At 42.1% G+C, this 27,424-nt stretch overlaps 1 protein-coding gene across 1 annotated transcript in view; it reads right to left on the reverse strand.

The window, feature by feature from the left end:
- SLC5A5 (solute carrier family 5 member 5) overlaps positions 1-26,885 on the reverse strand; it is a 38,166-nt gene extending 11,281 nt beyond the window's left edge. The window contains exons 1-9 of the mRNA XM_063922916.1: positions 26,532-26,885; positions 26,263-26,328; positions 26,128-26,179; positions 25,974-26,041; positions 16,097-16,251; positions 14,379-14,519; positions 12,161-12,290; positions 4,507-4,595; positions 4,309-4,421 (exon numbers count right to left, since the gene is read on the reverse strand). Of these exons, the coding sequence (XP_063778986.1) occupies positions 4,309-4,421; positions 4,507-4,595; positions 12,161-12,290; positions 14,379-14,519; positions 16,097-16,251; positions 25,974-26,041; positions 26,128-26,179; positions 26,263-26,328; positions 26,532-26,885 (1,168 nt within the window). The remainder of the gene's footprint in view (positions 1-4,308; positions 4,422-4,506; positions 4,596-12,160; positions 12,291-14,378; positions 14,520-16,096; positions 16,252-25,973; positions 26,042-26,127; positions 26,180-26,262; positions 26,329-26,531) is intronic.
- Positions 26,886-27,424: the final 539 nt, after the last annotated feature.

A 27,424-nucleotide genomic window follows, 5' to 3' on the forward strand; every position in this document is an offset into this window, starting at 1 on the left:
ATTTTGATAGTAATGTCAGCAGTCACAGACTACAACATCACTCCCAGGGGTCTGCAGGAGCAGGAAGAACAGAACAGATTTCCTCCATACAGATGACATAGCGGTACTGACATATGGGATAAGACCTGATTAAATGAATAAGCTTTCAAATGGGGCAGTTGGGAGCTACTGTATACCCTTGGGCAGCTTGGTGCTTAGCATGGGTTGGGTATATATGTCGACACGCAGAATGTCAACATTTATGTTGATACCATAATGTTCAGAATGTTGCTATTGAGCTTGTGTACGTGTTTGAAATGTTGACAGATGACATGTTGATGCCAACAATGTAGACACTGATGTTGACACTGACATAACGTTGACATTGTGAATGTTGACAGTCAGAATGTCGACAGAACTATTTTAGATTAAATTTAATATTAAACCTAATTGCAGCCTAATTCTAACCCTAATTTCAGCATACCTTAACCCTAATTGTTGCCTAATCTTAATTGCATGTGTCGACTATGTTACATATTCACAAAGACAATATTCTGTACATGTCAACCTTATGTCGAAATCAATATTGTAGGTACCGACATGTTATATGTTGACATTATAAACATAGATATAACATACTGTATACATTGGCACAAAAGTAAAATAATCATCTTATATATTGTCAGATAAGTATTTAGTTTAGATTTATGTTCCCTAGCGTTAAGTGAAAATATACTGTAATAGGGACTTTCAATTGCCCTTCTTTTTGGAAAAATTAGAACTTCACAGGTTGTAAAACTATCATGTTCAGTTTCACATCATCATATTTGCAGTGAGTCACATTAATGTGCTGAAAGAGTCCCTAAATCATTTTTTTAATATAAGATGATTAAAGCAGCAACATTGTATTAGTTCTGTCACAGTTGATATAATCTGTAGCATCCAGTATACAATATTTACCAGATGCAGAATAGCTTGCTGGTTCTTTTAAAACCATGATACACAAAGTGACAAATTATCTATTGCAATTATTATTGAAAGGCCCCCATACCTCAGTAATCAGTTGGGGTAATTTGCCTTTTACAGATGATTGTGCAAATAAAAAAATAGGTCTAGACTACGGGTGGGCAACGTGCGGCCCGTGGGCCGGATGCAGCACGCGAACCGATCCTGCCCGGCCCCGCTGTCCCACACCAGTGTGCAATGACAAGCGGCCCGACTGGCTGAGCCGCTTGTCATTGCGCTACCTAGCTCCCAGAAGCGGCGCCGCAGAGGAAATCCCGGTCACGTCACTGGGTCTGCTGACCGGGATTTCCACTGTGACGTCAGGCGCTGGGCGGCACGGGGGGGCGGGGCCACGGCAGGAGCGGGCAGCAGCAGCGACTCCATGCGGCACAGCAGACAGCGGGGATCAGGCAGCGGGCAGCGGATCTGCCACTGTTAAAAAAGGTAAAGGGATCATCATCTATGCTTAACTTTAAAAGCTGCTATATAGGTTCAGGGGAGGGGAGGGACTGCTATATGGGTTTAGGGGAGGATAGAGACTGCTATATGGGTCCAGCGGGGAGGGGGGTAGAGACTGCTATATGGGTCCAGGGGAGGATGGGGGGGGGGGGGGGGGCAGTGGCAAACGCAGGAGTTCTAGAGGTGGGTTTCCAAATGCAATCAATAATCTCCCACTCTGCGGAGCAAGTGCAGGAGCCTGGGGGATAGGTAGAAGAACCTAGTAATGACCCTGAGCATTGGTACTTTTTATACATTGGTTACTGTATGGAATACAGTATTAATATTTAACACTGTAGATTGTCTATTGTATAGGCAGTATTAAACATATTTAAACAATATAAATAAGATAAGTGGTCAGGGAAAGGCTAAACATACCATAATAAATAAATACACAAACACAACAGAACCAGTAGTAGACAGAAGTGCACATTCTTCGCACACATTCTCCCACCTCATGGAAAGGCTTCTGTTTTTTCTTCTTGGCAGCTACCTTCATATTATATACAATTGCTATTGTTATAATTTGAGCCATTTGCCAAGAGGAGGGGGGTTTCCAGGCAACCAGAAACCCCCCCTGCGTTTGCCTATGGGGGGGGGGGGGAGCTAGTAACTGTGCCCAGGGACAGACAGGAGCTGTGAATACCAGCATTACATAGGATGCTGTTTGTTTTCAGCACTGTTTTTTTTTATTACTGGATTACTTTTTTTAGACATTTTGTATTTTGCCCGTAAAAAACTACGTATTTAATGTATATTGTGGTGTATGTTTTTATAGTGTTATATATATATATATATATATATATATATATATATACATATACACACACACTATGTTTTTATTGTTATATACATAACTATGGGCCTAATTCAGACCTGATCGCTAGCAGGCGATTTTTGCACTGCTGCGATCAGGTAGACGCCACCTACAGTGGGAGGGGTTATTCACTGTGCAGGGGTGTGATCGCATATGCAGAGAGCTGCACAAACAAAAGTTTGTGCAGTCTCTGCACAGCCCAGGACTTACTCTTCCAGTGCAATGCTCGAGACCGGAGCGGACGTCAGAAACCCTCCCTCCAAACGCCAGGTCCCTCCTGCGTTTTTCCGGACACTCCTCTAAAACGGTCAATTGCCACCCACAAACGTCCTCTTCCTCTCAATCACCTTGCGATCGCCCGTGCGATCGCTTTGTTCGTACCATCCCGTCGCTGCGGACCGACGCGCCTACACATTGCGGTGCATGTGCAGTTCAGACCCGATTTACAAGATATTTTGTGTGTGGCCCTCGACTATTCACTGGAAGTGTTAAGCGCCCCCCCAGCTGAAATAATTGCCCACCCCTGGTCTAGACTGTACACCCTAGTGGTTGTAATGAGACGTGCTATCTGCTGAGATTTTATGGTAATACAGGGGAAGAAATGGGTGCAGATGCACTATACAATCATTACTGTAAATTACAATATATAATACATAATACAAGGTTGTTAGCATATAAATGGCCAATGATATGGGCTTGCTCACCGCGTCAAGGTCACCTCTATCAAGCAAGCCCTAACACTTTGGGGTTCACATTGGGATGCAGGGCACCCCCAAATCAGCCCAGCCACGAACCCCCCCAAGGCATCACACTAGTAGAAAATTGTGAGGTGTAATAAAGTATAGTAGAAGCATAGTAGTTACTGAGTGTAGAAAGTGTTTTAAAATGAGATATAAAGTGGGTGAAAAAAATATACATGGATACGCACATAGGAGGTAGTGAAAAAACAGTGACTGTAAGTGTTAGGGTGTGATGCCCCGGAGTGGCCCAGACAGAACAGTTCAGGGGACCCCACGTCCCAATGCTTACCCCCAAATAGACTGACACTATATGAAATAAATCTGCAATGTATGGGCTTCACATATTGTGAATTCAGACCAAAAATCTATTGGGATTGTTAAATCAGGTTGTCCAACATGTTGGATTTCACAGATCAATTGGGACTGTAGATTGCCAGTGTATGGTAACTATCATCATATTGGCAGCCCATTTCTAGTAAACTGATTGGCCTTTCAAGATTGGCAGATCTGTATTTGCTGAAAATGATCTGCAAATTATTGAAAAATATCTGTAATCTATGGGCGCAGATTGGATTGGGGTGTCTTTGAATCTGATAAAAATGTTTGTGATTGCTGATGTATGGGGGCCTTTTGATGGCAGATTAAAGTTAAATCAATAAAGGATCCTCAGATTCAAATCAGTTAAATGTATCTGTATGGCAAACAGATGTATTTTAACATAAGGTCCTTCCAAAACAAAGACTATCTAGTGCAGAATCATGTTGTTTTGTATGGACCAGACAGTGGAGCTGTTGCATATTGGTACCGTAACAATTGTAATTAGAGCACTTCACCCATAAGCAAGATTAACACATTCTCAGAGGTGTATAACTTGAGTTGTTTAAAACATCTGACCTACAGACACACAAACTCACTACTATATATTAAATCACGGCATAAACGTTTATTTTGCAAGACACTGCCTTATTGTTGGCTACTTTGATGATTAACAGATTAACAGATTATTAACATGATTAGCAGAGACTGAGACCTCTGAGAATGTGTTAATCTTGCTAGCACGACATTTTGATTGTCGACATTCTGAATTCTACATGTTGACTGGAACCTGTTAGCACTGCTATAGCACAGCATTGGGCCATGGATCTAATTCCAACCACAGCACTATGCGTGTGGAGGCTATATGCTTCCCCTGTGCTCATGTGCGCTCATGTGCGTTTGCTCCCCCACAGTTTGACAAAATACTCTGGTAGGTTATTTTGAGATACTCACAAAGACCCTTTGAAATTAATATCAACTTCTTCACAGCAATATGTGGATACTTTGGCTTAATAAGGTCCTCAACCGTCACAGCAGCCATGGCATTGATACTTGTAGATGCTGTGCTGAAGGGACAAAACAACAGCAAATGATGTAGGAAACATACAGACCAGCATTTAAATGTGTTTGAATATTGATAAAGCACCTTACCTGAGGGTCCCACTGTATGCACAGGCAAGGAAGAGCCCAGGGACACCTGGATAATGTTCAAATATCTCCAACACCAGATATGGAATGTACTATAACAGAACATGGCATAGTGGATCATAAATAACATTTCCATATTGCCAGGTTTTTCCAGTTTCTAACACTGGGAATCATTAAAAGAAATATTTATGTGATCCCTGTCTTTACTATCATGCTGACTCTAGAGTGTTGTGCTTGGACCCTCTTGTAACGAAGCAGGGCAGTGTGTTACCACAACACCTGAACATGCAATTGAGACAATTAAGCTTTGAGAGTGACATAGGCAGTGAGCTCTATGAATATATTCCAGACTAATTCCTGGAGGACATACGATAGGTCGTGATGTTATTCATTTAGAGGAAGGTGTATTAAACCTTGGAGAGAGAGAGAAAAGTGGACAGAGATAAAAGTACCAACTAATCCACTCCTGTCATTTTATAGGCTGTGTTTGAAAAAAGTGAGAGTTAGGAGCTGATTGGTTGGTACTTAAGGGTCTATTTACTATGCCTTGGAGAGAGTTAAAGTGGACAGAGATAAAGTACCAGCCAATCAGCTCCTAACTGCCATGTCACAGGCTGGGTTTGAATAATGACAGTTAGGGGCTGGTTGACTGGTACTTTATCTCCATCCACTTTATCGCCATCCCAGGCTTAGTAAATAGACCCCTTAATCTCTTTCCACTTTTATCTATCTCCAAGGTTTGATAAATCTCCCCTCTAGTCTTTTGTAGAGAACATAGTGGTAGAGGAAAAAAAGGGGCACAGGATATTATATTAAGGAAACCGCCATCCATCAAGGGCGGAGAAACGCGTCAGGTGATCGTGATATGTCAGATGGAACACAGGTGGAATGCACCGGAAGCCGGAAGCTCCGTCAAACCCGGAAGTCGCGGCCCGCGACCAAGCGCTCCCTGCCACACCACATGCTTCCAGCGTCTCACGTCTAGTTGGAGACGGCTGTACCAGCCAGGCAACGGACACTCTGAACCGCCGCAGAGTGGGGGGGTGAGCATCGCCAACGGGAGTATCGTGCCGCGGAAACATCAATTACCAGCACTGCATCACGTAACTATCAACTGCTGTTCAGTGTACTGTTTGAACAAAATTATCTAAAGCCAAACAAACATTTCTAATATATAACCAATGTGGGACTGTGCAGTTTCTATTATGGCTTCAGTTATACTCATTTAACAACTTCAATACAGTTACTAACAAATCTCCCGGAGAGAGATAACAGCTCTACTAACCAGCAGGACTGTATAAAAAGACTGTACTAATATATTAATATACCGGCATACATGCTATATATTGTCATCAAAGCCCAATTGGCGAGAGCTCTTATTAATATCTACCAATTGCCTCTCAGTTTTGATTGTCTTGGTACCATGATGGTTTTATGGGTTATTCTTGTGCTTGTTTTTTAACAGTTAAATAAAGGTGTATATATTTTTTATCAAATCAGCAGCCTTGATTAAATTATATATGATTGCATCTATCAGTGCGCTCACATTTTATATTTAACTCTTTGGACTCTGTGTCCTGTATTTGAGGGTATCCAGATCCTCTTTGTGTGAGCTGCCGCTCAATATTATATACTCTCAGTTGATATATTTAAATTTTAGCGCCCACTTTTTAATTTTTGTTTTGACAGAGATAAAAGTACCAACTAATCCACTCCTGTCATTTTATAGGCTGTGTTTGAAAAAAGTGAGAGTTAGGAGCTGATTGGTTGGTACTTAAGGGTCTATTTACTATGCCTTGGAGAGAGTTAAAGTGGACAGAGATAAAGTACCAGCCAATCAGCTCCTAACTGCCATGTCACAGGCTGGGTTTGAATAATGACAGTTAGGGGCTGGTTGACTGGTACTTTATCTCCATCCACTTTATCTCCATCCCAGGCTTAGTAAATAGACCCCTTAATCTCTTTCCACTGTTATCTATCTCCAAGGTTTGATAAATCTCCCCTCTAGTCTTTTGTAGAGAACATAGTGGTAGAGGAAAAAAAGGGGCACAGGATATTATATTAAGGCAAATCTAAGGTCCCAAGTAAAACAGTGATACAGAAAAATGGCAAGCGGCTCAAATCAAGTTAATAGTCCCTTAGAGGTGCTTGCAAGGGAGAGGCTGCTCTAGACGATCAATGGTCTCCCATGTCATAGTTGGTCACCATTGATGGCCACTCACCACTTGATGGCAACCATCAATGACAGGCACACTGATGGCCATCCCTAGTGTGGCACCCAAGACTCAGCATTAGGCTTCACTCTCCTTCTAAGCCACCCCCGACTCATGTGAAACTAGCTAATGGGAGTCTGGGGGTGGGCTTAGAAGGAGAGTGACGCTTAATGCTGCTGAGTCCCAGATAACGCATGGTGGCTGTGATGCACACAGTGCTGCTGATTCCCAGCATAACCAGCAAGCACATATATTATATACAGCATAACGTGTATGTTTATATGACCTAGGCGCCCACACCCTGCACTGTGTGGACAGCACTGGCTGCAGCGGCTGCTGTTTACATCCTATATAATAGTAGAAATGCAGACATCTTAAGGGGCCTACACACGGTGCGTTATGCACCCACAATTTAAACCAAATGGTTTAAATATTGCATAGAATATGGTGTATATCGCACCATGTGTAGAGTGCTTGCGATGCCGATGCGCGGTCCCGCCGCATCGGTATCGCAAGCCCACATCTCATGTGCATGCATGCCAGATGTGATCAGATCTCAAGCAAACACAGTGCATATTGCACCGAGTGTACAGAAAAGCCTTGCGATCCCGATTTACGTCACCCAAGCCACTGCCCAGTCACACCCTGAGCCCTCCTTCTCTTTTCACACTGCACAGAGGAAGTTTTGGTAAGTATTAGAAACCACTGACCACCAATGTTTTCATTTGTGGGGTACTATGGGGGCAGCATGGCTATCTGGGCACTATGGGGGGCACCACGGCCACCTGGACACTATGGGGGCACTGTGGGGGGCAGCAATGGGTATAATGGTACTGTACACAGTACAATACATGCTCTATTGACAATGCTATTTATCCCCTGTTAAAAGGTGCCACCAAAACCCCTGTAATACCAGTGCAGAATTTTGCTGACCACCAGTATATAATATATAGCGGTACGGTACAGTAGGCCACTGCTCTACCTACCTCTGTGTCGTCAAGAATACTATCCATCCATACCTGTGGTACATTTTAGTTGTGCACAGTATATGTAGTAGGAGGACAGTGCAGAATTTTGCTGACCACCAGTATATAATATATAGCAGTACGGTACAGTAGTCCACTGCTCTACCTACCTCTGTGTTGTCAAGTATACTATCCATCCATACCTGTGGTGCATTTTAGTTGTGCACAGTATATATAGTAGGAGGACAGTGCAGAATTTTGCTGACCACCAGTATATAATATATAGCAGTACGGTACAGTAGTCCACTGCTCTACCTACCTCTGTGTCGTCAAGTATACTATCCATCCATACCTGTGGTGCATTTTAGTTGTGCTCAGTATTATATAGTAGGAGGACAGTGCAGAAATTTGCTGACCACCAGTATATAATATATAGCAGTACGGTACAGTAGGCCACTGCTCTACCTACCTCTGTGTCATCAAGTATACTATCCATCCATACCTGTGCTGCATTTTAGTTGTGCGCAGTATTATATAGTAGGAGGACAGTGCAGAATTTTGCCGACCACCAGTATATATATAGCAGTACGGTACAGTAGTCCACTGCTCTACCTACCTCTGTGTCGTCAAGTATACTATCCATCCATACCTGTGGTGCATTTTAGTTGTGCACAGTATATATAGTAGGAGGACAGTGCAGAATTTTGCTGACCACCAGTATATAATATATAGCAGTACGGTACAGTAGTCCACTGCTCTACCTACCTCTGTGTCGTCAAGTATACTATCCATCCATACCTGTGGTGCATTTTAGTTGTGCGCAGTATTATATAGTAGGAGGACAGTGCAGAAATTTGCTGACCACCAGTATATAATATATAGCAGTACGGTACAGTAGGCCACTGCTCTACCTACCTCTGTGTCGTCAAGTATACTATCCATCCATACCTGTGCTGCATTTTAGTTGTGCGCAGTATTATATAGTAGGAGGACAGTGCAGAATTTTGCTGACCACCAGTATATATATAGCAGTACGGTACAGTAGTCCATTGCTCTACCTCTGTGTCGTCAAGTATACTACAAAAGTTCAGTAAAATGACCCAAAAATCAAAATTAAAAGCATCTGATGAGAAGCGTAAACTTGCCAATATGCCATTTACGACAAGGAGTGGTAAGGAACGGCTGAGGCCCTGGCCTATGTTCATGGCTAGTGGTTCAGATTCACATGAGGATGGAAGCACTCATCCTCTCGCTAGAAAAGTGCAGTGCCACTCCTAGGTGGGCCAGGTGCTTGTGTCGGCCACTTGGGTCGCTTAGCTTAGCCATCCAGCGACCTTGGTGCACCTCTTTTTTTCTTTGCATCATGTGCTGTTTGGGGACTATTTTTTAAATCTGCCATCCTGTCTGACACTGCAGTACCACTCCTAGATGGGCCAGGTGTTTGTGTCGGCCACTTGGGTCGCTTAGCTTAGCCACACAGCTACCTCATTGCACCTCTTTTTTTCTTTGCATCACGTGCTGTTTGGGGACTATTTTTTAAATCGGCCATCCTGTCTGACACTGCAGTGCCACTCCTAGATGGGCCAGGTGTTTGTGTCGGCCACTTGGGTCACTTAGCTTAGCCACACAGCTACCTCATTGCACCTCTTTTTTTCTTTGCATCATGTGCTGTTTGGGGACTATTTTTTAAATCGGCCATCCTGTTTGACACTGCAGTGCCACTCCTAGATGGGCCAGGTGTTTGTGTCGGCCACTTGGGTCGCTTAGCTTAGCCATCCAGCAACCTTGGTGCACCTCTTTTTTTCTTTGCATCATGTGCTGTTTGGGGACTATTTTTTAAATCTGCCAGCCTGTCTGACACTGCAGTGCCACTCCTAGATGGGCCAGGTGTTTGTGTCGGCCACTTGGGTTGCTTAGCTTAGGCACACAGCTACCTCATTGCACCTCTTTTTTTCTTTGCATCATGTGCTGTTTGGGGACTATTTTTTAAATCTGCCATCCTGTCTGACACTGCAGTGCCACTAATAGATGGGCCAGGTGTTTGTGTCGGCCACTTGGGTCGCTTAGCTTAGCTTAGCCATCCAGCGACCTTGGTGCACCTCTTTTTTTCTTTGCATCATGTGCTGTTTGGGGACAATTTTTTAAATCGGCTATCCTGTCTGACACTGCAGTGCCACTCCTAGATGGGCCAGGTGTTTGTGTCGGCCACTTGGGTCGCTTAGCTTAGCCATCCAGCGACCTCGGTGCAAATTTTAGGACTAAAAATAATATTGTGAGGTGTGAGGTGTTCAGAATAGACTGGAAATTAGTGGAAATTATGGTTATTGAGGTTACTAATACTATGGGATCAAAATGACCCCCAAATTCTATGATTTAAGCTGTTTTTGAGGGGTTTTTGTAAAAAAACACCTGAATCCAAAACACACCCGAATCCGACAAAAAATTTTCAGGGAGGTTTTGCCAAAACGCGTCCGAATCCAAAACACGGCCGCGGAACCAAATCCAAAACCAAAACACAAAACCCGAAAAATTTCCGGTGCACATCACTACTTAAAAGTCACATATATTTGCAAAGATATGTTTAAGCCACCACAGCCACTTCAGGCTGTCTCTGATCTAACACTACATGATACCCACTTTGGGTCATACCTTTGTGTATTGCTACATCATAATAGCACATAAATTTATATATTTCTAAATTGAGAACTAACTCACCTAAAGGCACCCGAAGATCCTTCAAATAGTACTAAAAGATCCAGCATTCCCTCTACCTGCTGATCCCATACATGCCTCTCAAAAATGGGGTGTTGTTCAAATCAGTTTACTAGTCTAGAGCAGAGGTTCTCAAACTCGGTCCTCAGGACCCCACACAGTGCATGTTTTGCAGGGGTGTGGTATTGAAAGTCGACAGTAACTAGGTCGACAATGTCTAGGTCGACCACTATTGGTCGACAGTAACTAGGTCGACAGGGTGTCTAGGTCGACAGGGTCTTTAGGTCGACATGTTCTAGGTCGACAGGTCAAAAGGTCGACATGAGTTTTTAATGTTATTTTGGTGTCGTTTTCTTCGTAGAGTGATCGGGAACCCCAATTAGTGCACCGCGTCCCCTCGCATGGCTCGCTTTGCTCGCCATGCTTCGGGCATGGTGCCTTCGCTCCGCTACCGCTTCGCTCGGCACAGATTACCGTTCCAATCGTAGTCCACGTGGATCGTTAAGTATGAAAGGTTTTTGAAAAACTCATGTCGACCTTTTGACCTGTCGACCTAGAACATGTCGACCTAAAGACCCTGTCGACCTAGACACCCTGTCGACCTAGTTACTGTCGACCAATAGTGGTCGACCTAGACATTGTCGACCTAGTTACTGTCGACTTTCAGTCCGGATCCCGTTTTGCAGGTAACCCAGCAGGTGCACAGGTGTATTAATTACTCACTGACACATTGTAAAAGGTCTACAGGTGGAGCTAATTATTTCACTTGTGATTCTGTGAGGAGACCTGCAAAACATGCACTGTGTGGGGTCCTGAGGACCGAGTTTGAGAACCTATGGTCTAGAGCAGGCATTCCCAACCACAGTCCTCAGGGCACACTAACAGTGCAGGCTGGAGCACAGATGGTTAAATCAAAATAACTTAACTACTAATTAAGTCACCTGTGCTGAAGCCTGGATATTACTAAAACCTGCACTGTTAGTGTGCCTTGAGGACTGTGGTTGGGAATGCCTGGTCTAGAGAAACAAACATCACAGAATTCCTCCTGCATTTCTACTATATAGGATGTACATATTATCAACTGGTCCATTATAGGGTGCTGAGGGAATTCTGTATTTTTTCCCAAGTGAAGTACAGTAGCCCCTGTCATTCTGTTAGTTAAAGGAAAATGTATAGTTAAGGGAAAGAAGTGAAAACTCCTCCAAATTTTTATATATCCTTTGAGCCGCAACTCTTATTTACCTAGTGCTGCATGACAATATCTAATCACGTAAATCCCAGTTTGATTTTTTTAATTTGATTTTGCTACCTAAAACTGCAAAGCAATGGTAGCAGCCTTGAGCTGCTTTCCCAAACTCATAGACTCACATTGGGACTTATACTAATCATTAGCTTCACAGCACTCAGCATAAAATTATCTCTGCCAATCTCTCTCCTACTTAATTATTATTTTCCTATTTTACTTATAAGAATATTATGAACAGACTGTGTTAGTTAGTTTCACGTGCAGATAAAGTTATTTGGCATGTTTGTACAGATATCTACAATAAGCGAGTAGCTACAGAGACATTTAAGAATGTTTTACGAGATTCTGTTAACTCACTGAACTAACTCACTTTATAACATAGATACAAGTATGGGCCTAACCTGTTAAATTAATTATTACTTTATTTCTGAGAATGCCTCATACAATAAAGTCACTATGGAAGAAAATATTTTTCAAAACAAGTCACAATATTCCCAACAAATGGATAACAAGATAACTACCTGGTCAGGAGCTGAGACATATCCAGCCAGATAAGGGTCACATTTTATGTAGAATGTAAACATTACAATGCCACAGGTGACTGCAATTGACACTATGACGCATAGGGACACTTGATTCACCAGGATTGACCTGTAAGGAGAGAAACTCTCAGGCTCCAATCAACCAAGACGAGTAGCAACAGAAGAGGAAGTGGAAGTTAGGTTCACACTTGACAGATTATACAGTAGGCTAACAGGATTTTAACATTTTAAGTGATTGACTGCTATATGTATTGGATATAGTTCTGCTGCTTTCAGGGGCGGATTGGGAACAAAAAGTGGCCCTGGAAAAATTTGTACTAGTGGCCCCACATGGGCAGCACCAGAGGTGTAAGGTCTAGCCATGGGCCATGGCAGCAGCACCCTCCCCCCAAGACTTTCCAGATAGTGGGGATGTCCAGCATCAAGGGGGAAGTTAAAAAGAAATACAATTAAATATTATGAGCACATTATATGATACGCTTTCAGAATTTAGGAAACTATATCATTCTTTAGAAATATATATTTTCTTGCTTATTACACCAACCGTATCCCAATCACTATTCACTCAATCTTATATGTCAGCCAAGCAGGCAGACAGAGCATACACTAGATCATCTGCAATCACAGGCTAAGTGGCAAAGTAATTATCATATATGCAAATCATTTTGCATCTTATTCATTATGTCTATAAAAAGGACCACATGTCCTCAAACAAAACAGGCCCCATGGGTGCGTCGGCCCAGCGGGAAACTTCCCTGTAGACCCTATGGCCAATCCGCCTCTGGCTGCTATTATCACCTGAATTTCACTTACTTTTAAGGTGAGAATGTAATACTTGCATTTTAATATTTGTGAAGAGACAGTTCTTTAAACCAACACATAATATTGCACTGTTCTTTGAGACAAGCATGGAGTAATAAGCAATCTATGCTCAAGGCAGAGATGCTCATCCATGCTACCAATCCATCTGCATGGATAGTTGTGGCTGTCCCTCCAAGATACATAAATCTAGCAATACAATCTTCGAGTTCTGTTTTTGCATCACTATTTCATGAAATACTATCCACACTGTATTTGTAAGTTCACATTTCAGAGAACTTATAGTTTTGGAATATAGTTGGGACAGTGACATTTAATATATTATAATGTGTGGTTAGGCTCAGTCAAAATCTACTGGTGAAACATATCAAATTTTGCATGTAAAACCAGGTGAATATTTAACAAAACAAATTGAAATTTCCATCATCTCTTTTTTTTTTATTTAATTTTTTTTAAAGCTAGGGCCTGATTTTTAATTGCATGTAATAATGTGGTACAAAGACATATGCAAATATGTGTGTAAACGGATACTTTTTCAAATTGATAATGATGTCATATCTGTACATTAAAACAATAAATAAATATTAGAAAAGATACATAGAGGTTGAGTGTCCCATATCTGAAAAATTTCGATATCCAAAATATTCCGAAATCCGAAACTTTTTTTGAGTGTGACTGAGATAATGACACCTGTGCTTTCTGATGGTCACGTTTACACAACCATTCATACACAAAATTATTATTCATGCTATATTTACAAGGTGCATATGAAACATAATGCATTCTGTGCTTAGACTTGGATCCCATCACCACCATACTGGATCTCAATATCCTGCAAATATTCCAAATAATGAAAAAATCAAAATCCAGAATGCTTCTGGTCCTAGGTATTTTGGCTATGGGAGACTCAACCTGTAATAAAGTACTGATGGGAAAGGTTTTTAGGAACTGAGGTACATGTACTTACATAACACTGGCAGTAATTTAGTAGACTAGGCAGGACAACTTATCTCCATTGACAAACATTTCTTATGTTCTTCTGTACCCTTACAAATATGCTTTATTGTCTCTTTAGTGAAAGAACTAGGTTTAAGGTACAAACCCAGTCAGTTTAAGATTTACCACATCCTTACAGTATCTTACATAATTTCTCTCTTTTGTCCTATATCTTTCTTGATAATGTAAGAGAACCTAGCTGAACGCAAACAGAGATAAAATAGTTCCCTATCCTAGAGCATGATTTTATTGAAAAGATCATGTGTAGGGGGCAGAGTATAAATGATATCATTACCCTTATATTATCAGAAAGAAAAAGAAAGTAGATACGGTAACATGAATCAAAACAGGATTATGCACTTTCAAATAACAGAAAACTCACAGCTTGGCTTCAGTCTCAGTCTTACAGGCTATGTAGCGCTGGACCTGCGCCTGATGGACGCCATACATGGATAGCCATAAGAACGTGCTACCAAAGAGAAAGGTCCAAAAAGTGTAACGTCTGCGGGGGTCTGGGTCGAAGCTGGGATGAAAAGAGAGGGTCATTGCACTGCATATATCTTTGTGAAGTCAAGTTCTAGTCATCATTGTTTATTGAAATATGGTGCCTGAGTCTTTTTTCCCTGTTTTGCGTCAGAATCACACGGTGTGCATTTATTTCTGCAATACTGTTGATTCATGTACAGTATTTTTGTGTTCTGTGTAAAGACAATTCAATGGATCAGCACTTATATTACAGTCATTGTGCTGTCATATGTATGTGTACCTTTTATACCTGTTTTATGCACACTAGTACCTATGGATATTCTATATCAGATATTTTTCAGAGGCCTCACACATGACTTATAGCCCCAGAAATGGACATGGAAAACAACAGCTACTGCTATGTAGATTATTATATGAATGCACAGCACCAACAGAATTAGCAGGTGCCAGCCTGAAAATATTGGATGTTATCTGACTCTCACCATCTCTAAGGCTGGGTACATACCATGACAATTTGATGGTGGACCGACAGGTAAGTATATACACTTAACAATCAGCCGTCTGATGTGTCGGTCAGGACAGCCAGCTGGACGGGCATTTACACACCCTCTGATGGGCTCGTGAGCAGCAAATATATCACCTATTGTGTACCCAGTTTTAGGCTAGATCCGGTGATGAGTGCAGCGAGCCCGCAAGGGGACTCCTAGCACTCACCCCGCTGCCGGCACTCCGGGGACCAGGATGCCGCTGTTGGGATCTTGACAGCTGGCATCCCATCCGCCGGTAAACAGTATGTATTCCGGAATCACCACCTTAAATGTGCTTTCACAACCACATCATGGGAGTTAACACAGCATTTAGCTCACACCACCAGAGAAGGTTAAAAGTAGGCCAAATACTTCTTTTAATGTAAACATTACAGCTCATAGTGCAGTACCCCTGGAACACCCCTTGCAATAAATAATATTGTATTTAGTTTTTAGACAGGAAAATATGGCCAATAAAGACATAACATGAGTAGAGAAATGGGTTAAATGATGTGGGGCGTGTATATTGAGGTGATGTATTGATATTGTTGTCTTCCAGTTTTTTTACAAATTTGTACAGTATATACACAATCGCCATAGAGACATTTTATTGTACCCAAAATACTTTAGACACTTTTGTTTGCTGAAATAAACTTGCTGGCTGTAATTTTGTCATTGTTTATGAAAGCTGGAAAACTCAACCATTTGATGGAGCATTCAGCTGCCTCCAATACTTTGCTATTAACGACTAACACCTATTGCCCTGATATATTATTTGCCACTTGTGGGGTTCAGGATGATTTCCTTACTCTTTCATGCATTTCACATAGGTTGCACACTGCAGAGTTAATGCATTGGTATCGAGAACATGCGTGAAGAAAATGTGCCGCAAAGTGCGTGTTAAAATAACACGTGACTAAACACTACAGGACTAGCGGGTAATTGAAAAGGGACTGCAAATCCCTTTATTAAAAAAAAAAGCACAAATATAGTCACACATTGCATATACAGTACACTGCGGGGGGCACAAATTTTTTTTTTTTAAAAACAAAAAACAGAACCTTTCATGGTTATAACAAATACTTACTCTCCAAAATTAATCCTGGAGTAGTTTCTTGCAATATCCAGGGCTTCAGAGCCTTCGCCAACAAGCAAGATTGCACGAATAGCGATTGCAAAGAACCCAGTGATCATTACCACCACCTGGAAGACGTCTGTCCAGATCACAGCTTTCATACCACCCTATGGCAGACAAGAACAAGACAATAAACCGAAAACAGAATAAACTCTAATGGATGCAGTTAATCCAATCAGGGGAAATTGCTTATCCAGGTAAGATAAGTAATTGAATGACTGGATCACAATTACCCAACCGTGTGACACACATTCTACATGAAACACTGCTTTAAGGATACTATTTTAAAATATTATTAGACAAAACTGCAAATATGAATATAGTATGACTTCAACATTTACATGATCTTATTAAACATTTTCTAATTAATTTGAGTTCATTACAAATGTAAGTTATGGGCATGAAGTATTGTTAGTTAAACCCATGACATTTAGTAACTCTACATTCAGATTTGCACTCCATAGTTGCACCATAGTTGCCAACATTCTGGCTGCCCATTCCGGGAGAGTGCAGACAGTTCAGCATAGTATTGAGCAGTGAGGGGGAGCATGCGAGTCATAGTTGAACGGGGCATGGCAAGACAAATGAGGGTGGTCCATGGGAGTAGTTTCTGAGATTGCATCATCGTGACCATGCCACCCACCATACAATGCAGAGATTACCGGCATTGCACTGCAGGTTGCGTGGCTATGATGATAAGATTCAGCATGAATTGCGGGGTAACTGGTGGGGGCCGCCAGATTCTGGGATACTTGTCCACCTTTCTGGGGGACCAGGAGCGCCACACAATTTTCGGGAGCGTACCGGCTATTCCAGGAGAGTAGGCAAGTATGAGTTGCACATTGATGTATACTGTATATGATTAGGGAATTGTAAAATGATTATCAGATTATATCCAGGCACTTTACCACTTAATTGCACTTCACACTTAGGGTTTGATTCAGAGACGAATGCTGCTGCGCCCCACTAGCTCCTGTTGCTAGATAATATGCAAATGCTAGTTTCAGCCTCTCCCCTGTGCACTAGTATGCATCAAAATGTGCAGGCCCTGAGATGCCCAATTTCTGTGTACCTGCACACATTAGCATCATCTGTGGTTCTAGACAGTCCACCACTGGCGTGCTATCGCATCCACCACTGACAATTGCACCATCCCTATGGCAGGTGCATTGTCTTTGTCTGAACTTATCCTGTGCGGCAGCGGCTCCATGTCTGAGAACGCAGGATGTTTGCAGTGACACCCCTGCAACACTACCTTGGACATCCACCACTTTGCCTCTCCACTTCTGATACTAGCTCTCACATATGCAATAGCGCATTTGTGTGTGCACTCAGGGTAATACAAGCACCAAATGATTTCCGGGATATTTTGTGCATGCACAGTATCAAATTATCACTTGATTGTGGAAACTTTTTCATTGTGCATGGTTTGCGTGTACCTTTAAATTGTCCTCAGTCCAATTTTTCATGTATTGCACATGAGGACCCGATTCTGATCTCTATAAAGTATAAAATAAAGTCCTTAGTAGGCATCTGTCTGTTTGTTCGAGCTAACCTCGAGAGCCACTGGATATATTTTGATACTTTTTCACAATCCTATAGAGCATTTGTTGAGAAAGGTTTAAGTGTATGAAACATTAATCTATGACAAAAGGGAGCCGAGCAGGGACGATTTTAGTGAAGCAAGTAAAAGAAAAATGGCCGTCCCAGTGCTTGCTAGGTTTAAGATGCCTGAACTGTTAAATGATGGACTTTATTTCATTCTATTTAGAGATTCATATCATTCCATTTTTCTAGAATAAGCATCGGTTACTGACACAAAATTAAATTTTCTCCCTTTTTTTTTTCTGTTCCTATTTTAGCCGTTAGTATTTACCCTGCATGTAAAAAAAAAATGTAAGTATTTACCCCCCTTGCATTGCAACATGGTTTGTCCAGGTAAACAGTCACTTGCTCTTTCTTACTACTGTATATTCCAAAATCAGAATCAGCCCCTTAGTCCTGTGTTTAATGTATTGCACATAGGGCCTTATTCAGGTTTGTTAGCAAACCAAAAAAACAAACTAATGGGCAAAACCATGTTGCACTACAGGTGGGGCAGATGTAACATGTGCAGAGAGAGTTAGATTTGGGTGGGGTGTGTTCAAACTGAAATCTAAATTATACCTTAAAAATAAAGCAGACAGTATTTACTATGCACAGAAACAATATAACCCACCCAAATCTAAATCTCTCTGCACATGTTACATCTGCCCCACCTACAGGGCAACATTGTTTTCCATTAGTGTGTATTTTCAGTTTGCTAACAAACCTAAATAACCCCCTTAGTCCCATGTTCTTTTTGACTGGAAAAAAAGTTGCTTTAAGTAGAAAGAAGTATTATTATTCACTCACCTGTTATCAATGTGCAGCTATAGCAATGATTTTCTAACCCCACTTATTGCAGCAGCAGAAAATCAGTTGTTAGTGCAATTTATCACTAGAGCAGTGGAGTGAAACTTTCCGGTGATACTGAGTGGCAATTTTAAGAGAAGCCTTATTGCTTCACTGACCAGCGTTGATGGAATTGCACGTGTGTTCTTGAACAGTTTGCACTGACTTGGCATAAAGGAATCATTTCCTAAAAATATATACTGTATAGACACAATTCACTTGGTGTTCATCTGAATCATTTAATTAAATTATGCATTTTTTTCTATTAACATCATGTGCTATTACAATCCTGATTCAACTATAGAAAAAGGAGTACTCAGGCATATCCAATGGAATGCAAGGTTTTTGACACTCATTTTAAAATTACTGTGGTATGTGCCAGTGCCGTAACTAGACATTTTAGCGCTGTGTGCAAAAAACGGCATCAGCCCCCCCCCCCCCCTTATGTAATGTAAGGGCCGTGCGCGCTGCAGCTGCACAAAAAATATATGGGGCATGGCTTCATGGGGAAGGGGTGTGGCCACAAAAAAATACCAATTCATATTACGGTGCACAGAAGTCTCCATTATTCAAATTATGCCACACAGTAGCGCCACTACACCACCTAGAGCCCCTTTTTACACATTACAGCAGTCGGCAGACAGAGCCCCCCTTTTACACATTATGGCAGACAGAGTCCCCCTTTTTACACATTGCGGCAGACAGTCCCCCTTTTTACACATTACGGCAGACAGAGTCCCCCTTTTTACACATTACGGCAGACAGTCCCCCTTTTTACACATTACGGCAGACAGTCCCCCTTTTTACACATTACGGCAGACAGTGTCCCGTTATTACACATCACGGCAGACAGCGTAGCGGATACTTAACATCTCTCCGCTGGCTCAGGCAGTCAGGCTCCTTGGTGCTGGCAGCTCCGGAGGTAGGGGAGAAGGAGGAGGAGGAAGGGGGACTCGGGAGCCGCAGCAGCGCACTGTAATTGGTAGTGGCGCCGCTGCAGCTGACCCTCTCCTTCCGCATCCCAGCATTCACAGCAGTGACGGCTAGCCTATGTGGAAGGAGAGGCACAGCTGTAGCGGCGCTGCTGCGGCTCCCAAGTTCCCCTCCCTCCTCCTCCTTCCCTGCCCCCGGAGCTGCTTCTCTCCGGCGGCAGCACACGCACACAGGCGGCTTGTAATGAGTCAGTTTGACTCATTACAATGCCGCTGACGACTTTAAGGAATGAGGGCAGTTTACGCCCTCAGGGCGACAGTGCTGTGTGCCAGGCACACCTGGCACACACATAGTTACGGCTCTGGCATGTGCCCTCCCGATTCTCACAATATCCACATGGAAAAAAATGGGCGCAATAATTTTTTCGGCATAAACCTGCAGGAATTTTTTACAAATATTTCTTCTTACATTTGGAGTGCAAAAAAAAGAAAAGGTTGATTTTACAGTAATTTGGGGCTACTTCACATTTTTATTTAAAAAAAATAATACTCCCATCTTCAAAGTTTAAAACACCTCTCCTCTCTATACACCCCCCATAAACCTGTCCCACATCATTTAACCCATTTTCCCCCCTAATTATAACATGTAATTATTGGCCTAAGTAAGCTAATTAAAAACTTTCATGTCCTAGGAATTCTGAACCAAGTCCTGGCATTTTATCTTAAAATAAAGATTTTTCCTAAAGGTGCACCTGTTTCACATTAGTTTCTATAGAAATTACCATGGCTAAAATTCTTCTGTTTAATTGAATACCAAAAAAGCCCTCAGCTGCCCGTAATGTTGCCTGCTGCAGGAACAAAATGACAGTGCTGAATTGGCTATGCCCCTATCTGTATACTAAGGGGGAGATTCAAATATTTGAAAAGTCAGTTGGGAGTCTGTTTTTTTCTATCTAATAGACAGGCAAAAACAGACACCCAACCGACTTTTCAAACGTTTGAATTCCACCCTGTATGTGAAAATAGCAGCTACTGTAGAGGGACTAAAGGGGGGTATACACGGAGCGATGTTCAGCTAATTTCTAAGCAGTCTGACTAGATTGCTTAGAAATTAGCTGAACATCGCTCCGTGTGTAGCGGTGCCAGCGACAGCGATGCGCGGCCCCGTGCCTCACTTTCGACGGTGCTAGATTGGGTGAATTGAGTGGCCCCCCGTGTTCCACCCCCCCCCTCCCTCGCTCAGCACATTGCGTTGTGCTGAGCGGGGGGAGAGATGTGTGCTAAGCGGTCTGTGCTAGACCACTCAGCACACATCTCTGGGGAAATCTCCCCGTCAGTACGGCCCTTAACATTTTGTCTCTTTGTATTTACAGAGTGGGGCTGTCTGTGCTGTCTTAAGGGCTAGGTGCCATAGATATATACTCACATGCAAAAACATTTTCGCTGGATATTGTTTTCTATTTAACTGATATTCAAGAGCTGGAGAAGGCACATTTGGAGGGCTGTTCCCAATATAGCAGGAGTGCTTTTCCCCAGTAAAGTGCTGCATCAATAAATCAATGAAGAGTTAAGCCTAAAATGGTAAGACTAGACTTTAAAATAACACTTTTATTGTTTCTATCATGTACTGAAGATTTTAATTTTACAATATTCAACCCAATCCCGGGTATCCCGGGAATCCCGGGATTGATATTTTTTCAGTCCCAATACCTGGGATCGAAAAAAAGGCCCAGGATTGGCCTTCCTAACTGTAACCTCGAGGCAGGCAGATAAACATATTTGTGAAATAGAATTAGAGATGTGCGACTGGCACATTTTGTGTATTGTGTTTTGGTTTTGGTTCTGGTTCCATGATCGTGTTTTGGATCTGGATTGTTTTTTGCCAAAAACATAAAAACAGCTAAAATCACAGAATTTGGGGGTAATTTTGATCCTACGGTATTACTAACCTCAATAACATTAATTTCCACTAATTTCCAGTCTATTCTGAACACCCCACACCACACAATATTGTTTTTAGGCCAAAAAGTTGCACCGAGGTGACTGTATTACTAAGCTAAGTGACACAAGTGTGTGGCACAAACACCTGGCCCATCTAGGAGTGGCACTGCAGTGTCAGACAGGATGGCACTTTTAAAAAATAGGCCCCAAACAGCACATCATGCAAAGAAGAAAAAGAGGTGCAATGAGGTAGCTGTATGACTAAGCTAAGTGACACAAGTGTGCGGCACAAACACCTGGCCCATCTAGGAGCGGCACTGCAGTGGCAGACAGAATGGCACTTTTAAAAAATAGGCCCCAAACAGCACATCATGCAAAAAAGAAAAAGAGGTGCAATGAGGTAGCTGTATGACTAAGCTAAGTGACACAAGTGTGCGGCACAAACAACATGGGATGTGCTGGAATTTGCCCAGATGTAATACAGGCACAATATTGGTGGCACAGGAGAGCGTACCCCTAAACTACACACACACACACGGCAAAGCCTGTAAAATTAATTTGGATAATAATAACCCTTTTATTTGGAGCTATTATATTAATATGCAGAGCGTACCCCTACACCACACAGGGCAAACCCTGTAAAAATGATTTGGGTAATAGTATAATTAATGTATATAACCCTTTTATTTGGAGTAAATAATATACAGCAGAGGACACCACCCCTGGACTTATGGTAGCACAAGACACCACCACTGGACTGATGCAGCACAAGACAGCACCACTGGACTGATGCAGCACAAGACAGCACCACTGGACTGGACTTATACGGCAGTACCCCTGGACTTATACGGCAGTAGCCCTGGACTTGTACGGCAGTGTCAGACAGGATGGCCCTAGTCCATAAACAGCACATCATAATACAACGAAGTAAAAGAGGTGCAATGAGGAAGCTGTATGACTAAGTTAAGTGACACAAGTGTGCGGGACAAACACATGGCCCATCTAGGGTTGGCACTGCAGATACCGGATGCACATCTAACACCAGCATAGTTGTTATGGCCTCAGTAATCCACTTTGCAACAGGGTGACTGCTGTCATATTTCATCTTCCTCGCAAAGGACTGTTGGACAGTCAATTGCTTAGTTGAAGCAGTACAAGTGGTCTTCTGACTTCCCCTCTGGGATGACGATCGACTCCCAGCAGCAACAACAGCAGTGGCAGCAGCAGCAGTAGGAAGAAGTGGTTCTTGATCTTTCCCTATTTTATCCTCCAAATTTTTTTGTTCTCCATTATTTTTCTGGAGTTATATAACAAAATGCAGCACAGGAGAGCGTACCTCTACACCACACAGGGCAAACCCTGTAAAATGATTTGGATTAAATATTAATAACCCCTTTATTTGGAGTAAATAATATACAGCACAGGACAGCACCATTAAACTTATATGGTAGCACCACTGGACTGGACTTATACGGCAGTACCACTGGACTGGATTTATATGACAGTACCACTGGACATATATGGCAGTATCACTGGATTTATACGGCAGTACCACTGGACTGAATTTATACTGCAGTATCACTGGACTGGATTTATACGGCAGTATCACTGGACTTATACGCCAGTACCACTGGACTTATACGGCAGTATCACTGGACATATACGGCAGTATCACTGGACTGGATTTATACGCCAGTACCACTGAATTTATACAGCAGTACCACTGGACATATACGGCAGTATGACTGGAATTATATGGCAGTACCACTGGACATATACGGCAGTATCACTGGAATGGATTTATACGCCAGTACCACTGGATTTATATGCCAGTACCACTGGATCTATACGGCAGTATCACTGGACATATACAGCAGTACCACTGGACTTTTACCGCAGTACCACTGGACTTATACGGCAGTACCACTGGACTTATATGGCAGTACCACTGGACTTATACGGCAGTACCACTGGAATTGTACACAACGGCAGTACCACTGGACTGGATTTATACGGCAGTATCACTGGACTTATATGCCAGTATCACTGGACATATACGGCAGTATCACTGGACTTATACAGCAGTATCACTGGACATATACGGCAGTATCACTAGATATATATGGCAGTACCACTAGACTTATACAGCAGCACAGGGACACCACCACTGGATTGATGCAGGACAACACAGCAGCACTGCAATGGACTGGACTTATACAGCAGCACTGGACATATGGCAGCAGAGGACACCACCACTGTGACTGGACTAATGCAGCATAAGACACTACACAGGATTGAGCAGCACAAGACAGCATTGGAATCGCCACCCCACTTTCCCTCCCGCACAGACACTGAGGACGGAGACACGTCCTCTCGTTACACTTTCCGGGACTAGAGGGAAAATGGCGGCAACGTGCGGCTCCTTATATGGAATCCAAACCCTGCGAGAATCCGACAGCGGGATGATGACGTTTTGCCTCATTCTGGTTTCTGAGTCAGGCAGAAAAACCCGAGCCGGGCTCGGATCCGGGCTCGGGTAGTGAAGTCCGGTAGGGTTCGGTTCTCAGGGAACCGAACCCGGTCATCTCTAAATAGAATTAATTGAACTGATATACATGACCTTCCGTTTCAATGTCTTGCTCAATTTATCCAAGTATATTACAGTATGTACTATTTACAGGCTACTTACATGAATAATTCAGTTATTAGAATAATATGAAAATGAAGTCCATCTGAACAAAATTAGGCAAAAATTATGTCAAAATTTTATTCCCTAGTATATATTTTCTTAAAACACACCTTCCATATCCCGATACCACACCACAAATACCATCCATTTGTGCTACGCATGCTGTATCAAAATACAAAAGAACAAAAAGCTCATCTGGAAATAAAGGTTTTCTTACTGCATCTGTTTCATTTTTTAAATAGAAATAGGTTTAAATATTAGTGACTTGGTTCACTTCTGCACTATTCGCCAAATTATCACAAGTTCCAATCAGTTTTACTGGCTATACAAAACATGTCACATTTAGATAACAATTTACAGATCCATGTAAAAACCAATCTGAACCAATCCAAACCTAACAGCTTATCTGTGTTAAATATATCTCTTCTATTGATATTGCTGTGTGTTGTAGCACAAATATGTTTTTAAATAGACAGCCATGAACAAACACTAATTTATAGTATTATAAGTATGCAAATTATAAAAAAAAATTAGGTTTAGAAGGAACATTATTAGGAAACTACTTTAAAGATGTATAAATACTGTATGAACCAGATTGCTTCAAGAAATACAGACAAATTCATTGATAAAATTCTTATTCTTATTGTTTCAAATATTAAAATAAAATGTATGGTTTGTGGCTATGTACTAATAGCATAATGCAGGAGATTTCACAGAAATCTCCGGCGGAATGCTAATTAGCACTACAGATCGCAGTTATTGTCAGTGGGATTACGATTTGACTTCTACTGTATGTACTAAACCCTGAAGAGTGAAGCTTTTCAGAGTTTGGCCACGTTAGTTTTCACCATCTTCAGATGATGTAAACTGCTTTAAACCTACTTTAATGGAGGCATAGTAGCAGGAGAGAGAGATTTTGGTCCCCTTCCCACAGCCTTGGCTCCAGCCCTGATTCTGGAAGTGGACGATGTAGGCATGGGCAGTATCAGATTTACACCCTCTTCAGATACTGTAACCTGCTTAGTCTATGGAGGCATAGTAGCAGGAGAGGGAGCTTTTGATCCCCTTCCCACAGCCTTGGCACCAGCCCTGATTCTGGAAGCGGATGCTGCAGGCATGCTCATTGTCAGATTCCCCCAGAGGACTTTTTCACAAATATGAAAAACGCCTCCAAAATGCTAGGGAAGAGACTCGCAGGGACAGCGGAAGCTGCTTCCGATGTCCCTGCGAGTCTCCCTACGTACATAAACATGAAAAATGCCCCAAGGTATCATTTACTAACACTGTATATAGGGGCAATATTTGTACTAATCCATAGCAAGTAAAGGGGGGTACACACGGAGAGATCCATGCTTAATTTCTAAGCAACCTGACTAGATCGCTTTGAAGTTAAGCACAGATCTCTCCGTGTGTATGCCCCACAGCGATAGCGATGCGCAGCTCTGCACGTCGCTATCGCCGGTGCTATATTGGCCAGCATGCAGGCACAATCTAGCAGGTCGCTCATTTCACCGCTGGGTGAAATGAGCGTCCCCCCCTTCTCCGCTCAGCACACATCGTGCTGTGTGCTGAGCGGGGGAGAGACGTGTAATGAGCGGTCTGTGCTAGATCGCTCCGCACACATGGGCCTAATTGGCAGTAGGGGCAAACATTGCTGATGGGTTGCTGTAGTTCAGAACACAGTTTTATTTTTTTAGATATGTTTTTGTTTATTGATTCTGAAGCACATCAATTAGTACATCTATCAATGTGATGGCACACTTTGAACCTTAATGCAATGATTTATACTGTAGATGAGTAGACCTGGCAACAATAAGGAGCTTGTTTTACTCACCACTGATGTGTAAAATGTGCAGATTGCTCCAGTAGAAAACAGGGAGGCCCAAATATCCAGCCCCGTTACTAGAAGGAAAAACAGTAAGTAAAAGGAGGCACAGAGGATTTCCAATGCTGCATGTACATAATTAAAGTAGTAATATTATAACAACCTTGGTTGAGAATTAGTGCAGGAGCGTAGATAACAATACCAGTGTATAAGATCTGTGGATGGAAGACAACATTTTAGTAACAGTATCAGGTCTATACGGCCAATGCATTACATGTTATAAATGGTGTATACTTACAGTCCCAATAAGGAACTGGATAGTGCCAACGAGTCGCACACTTCTGCTGAATCTCATTTCCAAATACTGTGTAGGAGAAGAAAGTTGTTATGCAAAATTGTTCTGTTGCGAGAGACACAAGGGGGTCAGTAAACGGAGATCTTGTAAGGTGTAAATTCACATAAGCCAATACATTCTAATAGAAATGACAGAAAGGGACAAAAGCAATATATAAATCTAAATACATATATTTATAGCTGTAATTGCTATGGATACTGCAGGTCCCTTACATGGTAGGTGCTTGTGATCCCCAGCCTATAGAAGATTGGCATAAAGATGTAGGCAGTTAGGAGACTGTTTAAAATCTGCCCCATAATCATCCACAGGAACTTGGCACCGTATAGATACGATTCAGCTGGCACTCCAAGCACTTGCACAGCAGACATGAAGCTAGCAGATAGAGACAATCCTACAGGCACAGCTGACATACTCCTGCCCCCTGTGAAGAAATCATCAGATGTCTGCCCTCCACGTGCATAGAACAATCCAATTCCTGTGGATCCAAACAGCATAGCAGAAAATACTCCATAATCCCATAGAGAGAAGGTCAATTGGTCCTTTATATAAGGAGTAAACTCATCCATTGGACCTGAAAATGAAAAGTAAAAACTTTGTTTGAAATAAGAACATCTACATTTTTTTTCAACATCAGTATGGTCCATGAAAATATACTTGAAATGAAGCCTGTTTTTATGAACTCCATTCAGAGGTGGCAAAGTCTAATAACAAAATAACTACTAATTGCCATTATTAGCAGATTACATGTGTGGTTCAGCATTGTGCAAAATAAGTTATTGAACATTGTAAAAAAAAAAAAAAGCACTGGGATTAAAACAAAGTATCACATTTGAAAGGCTGAAGGATTTGAGACTCACTTTGTAGCAGACTTCAAAATTGTCCAGGAGAGATTCTGGTGCCAGAAAGTTAACTGGAGACGAGGGAGGGAGAACAAGGTGCTTTAAAGAATGACGATGAGGAGAGGAGGAGTCCTGAATCTTGCAGCAGCACTCTACTACACAGCTATTTGTGCAATCTTAGGTAACATTCTCTTCTGAAAGTCTATTTGATATAATTATTTTCCTACAGACCTGTGTTGTGTAACAGGTGTAATATTGTACACCTC

The sequence above is a fragment of the Pseudophryne corroboree genome, chromosome 1, assembly GCF_028390025.1.
Source record: "Pseudophryne corroboree isolate aPseCor3 chromosome 1, aPseCor3.hap2, whole genome shotgun sequence".
NCBI classification, from domain to species: Eukaryota; Metazoa; Chordata; class Amphibia; order Anura; family Myobatrachidae; genus Pseudophryne; species Pseudophryne corroboree.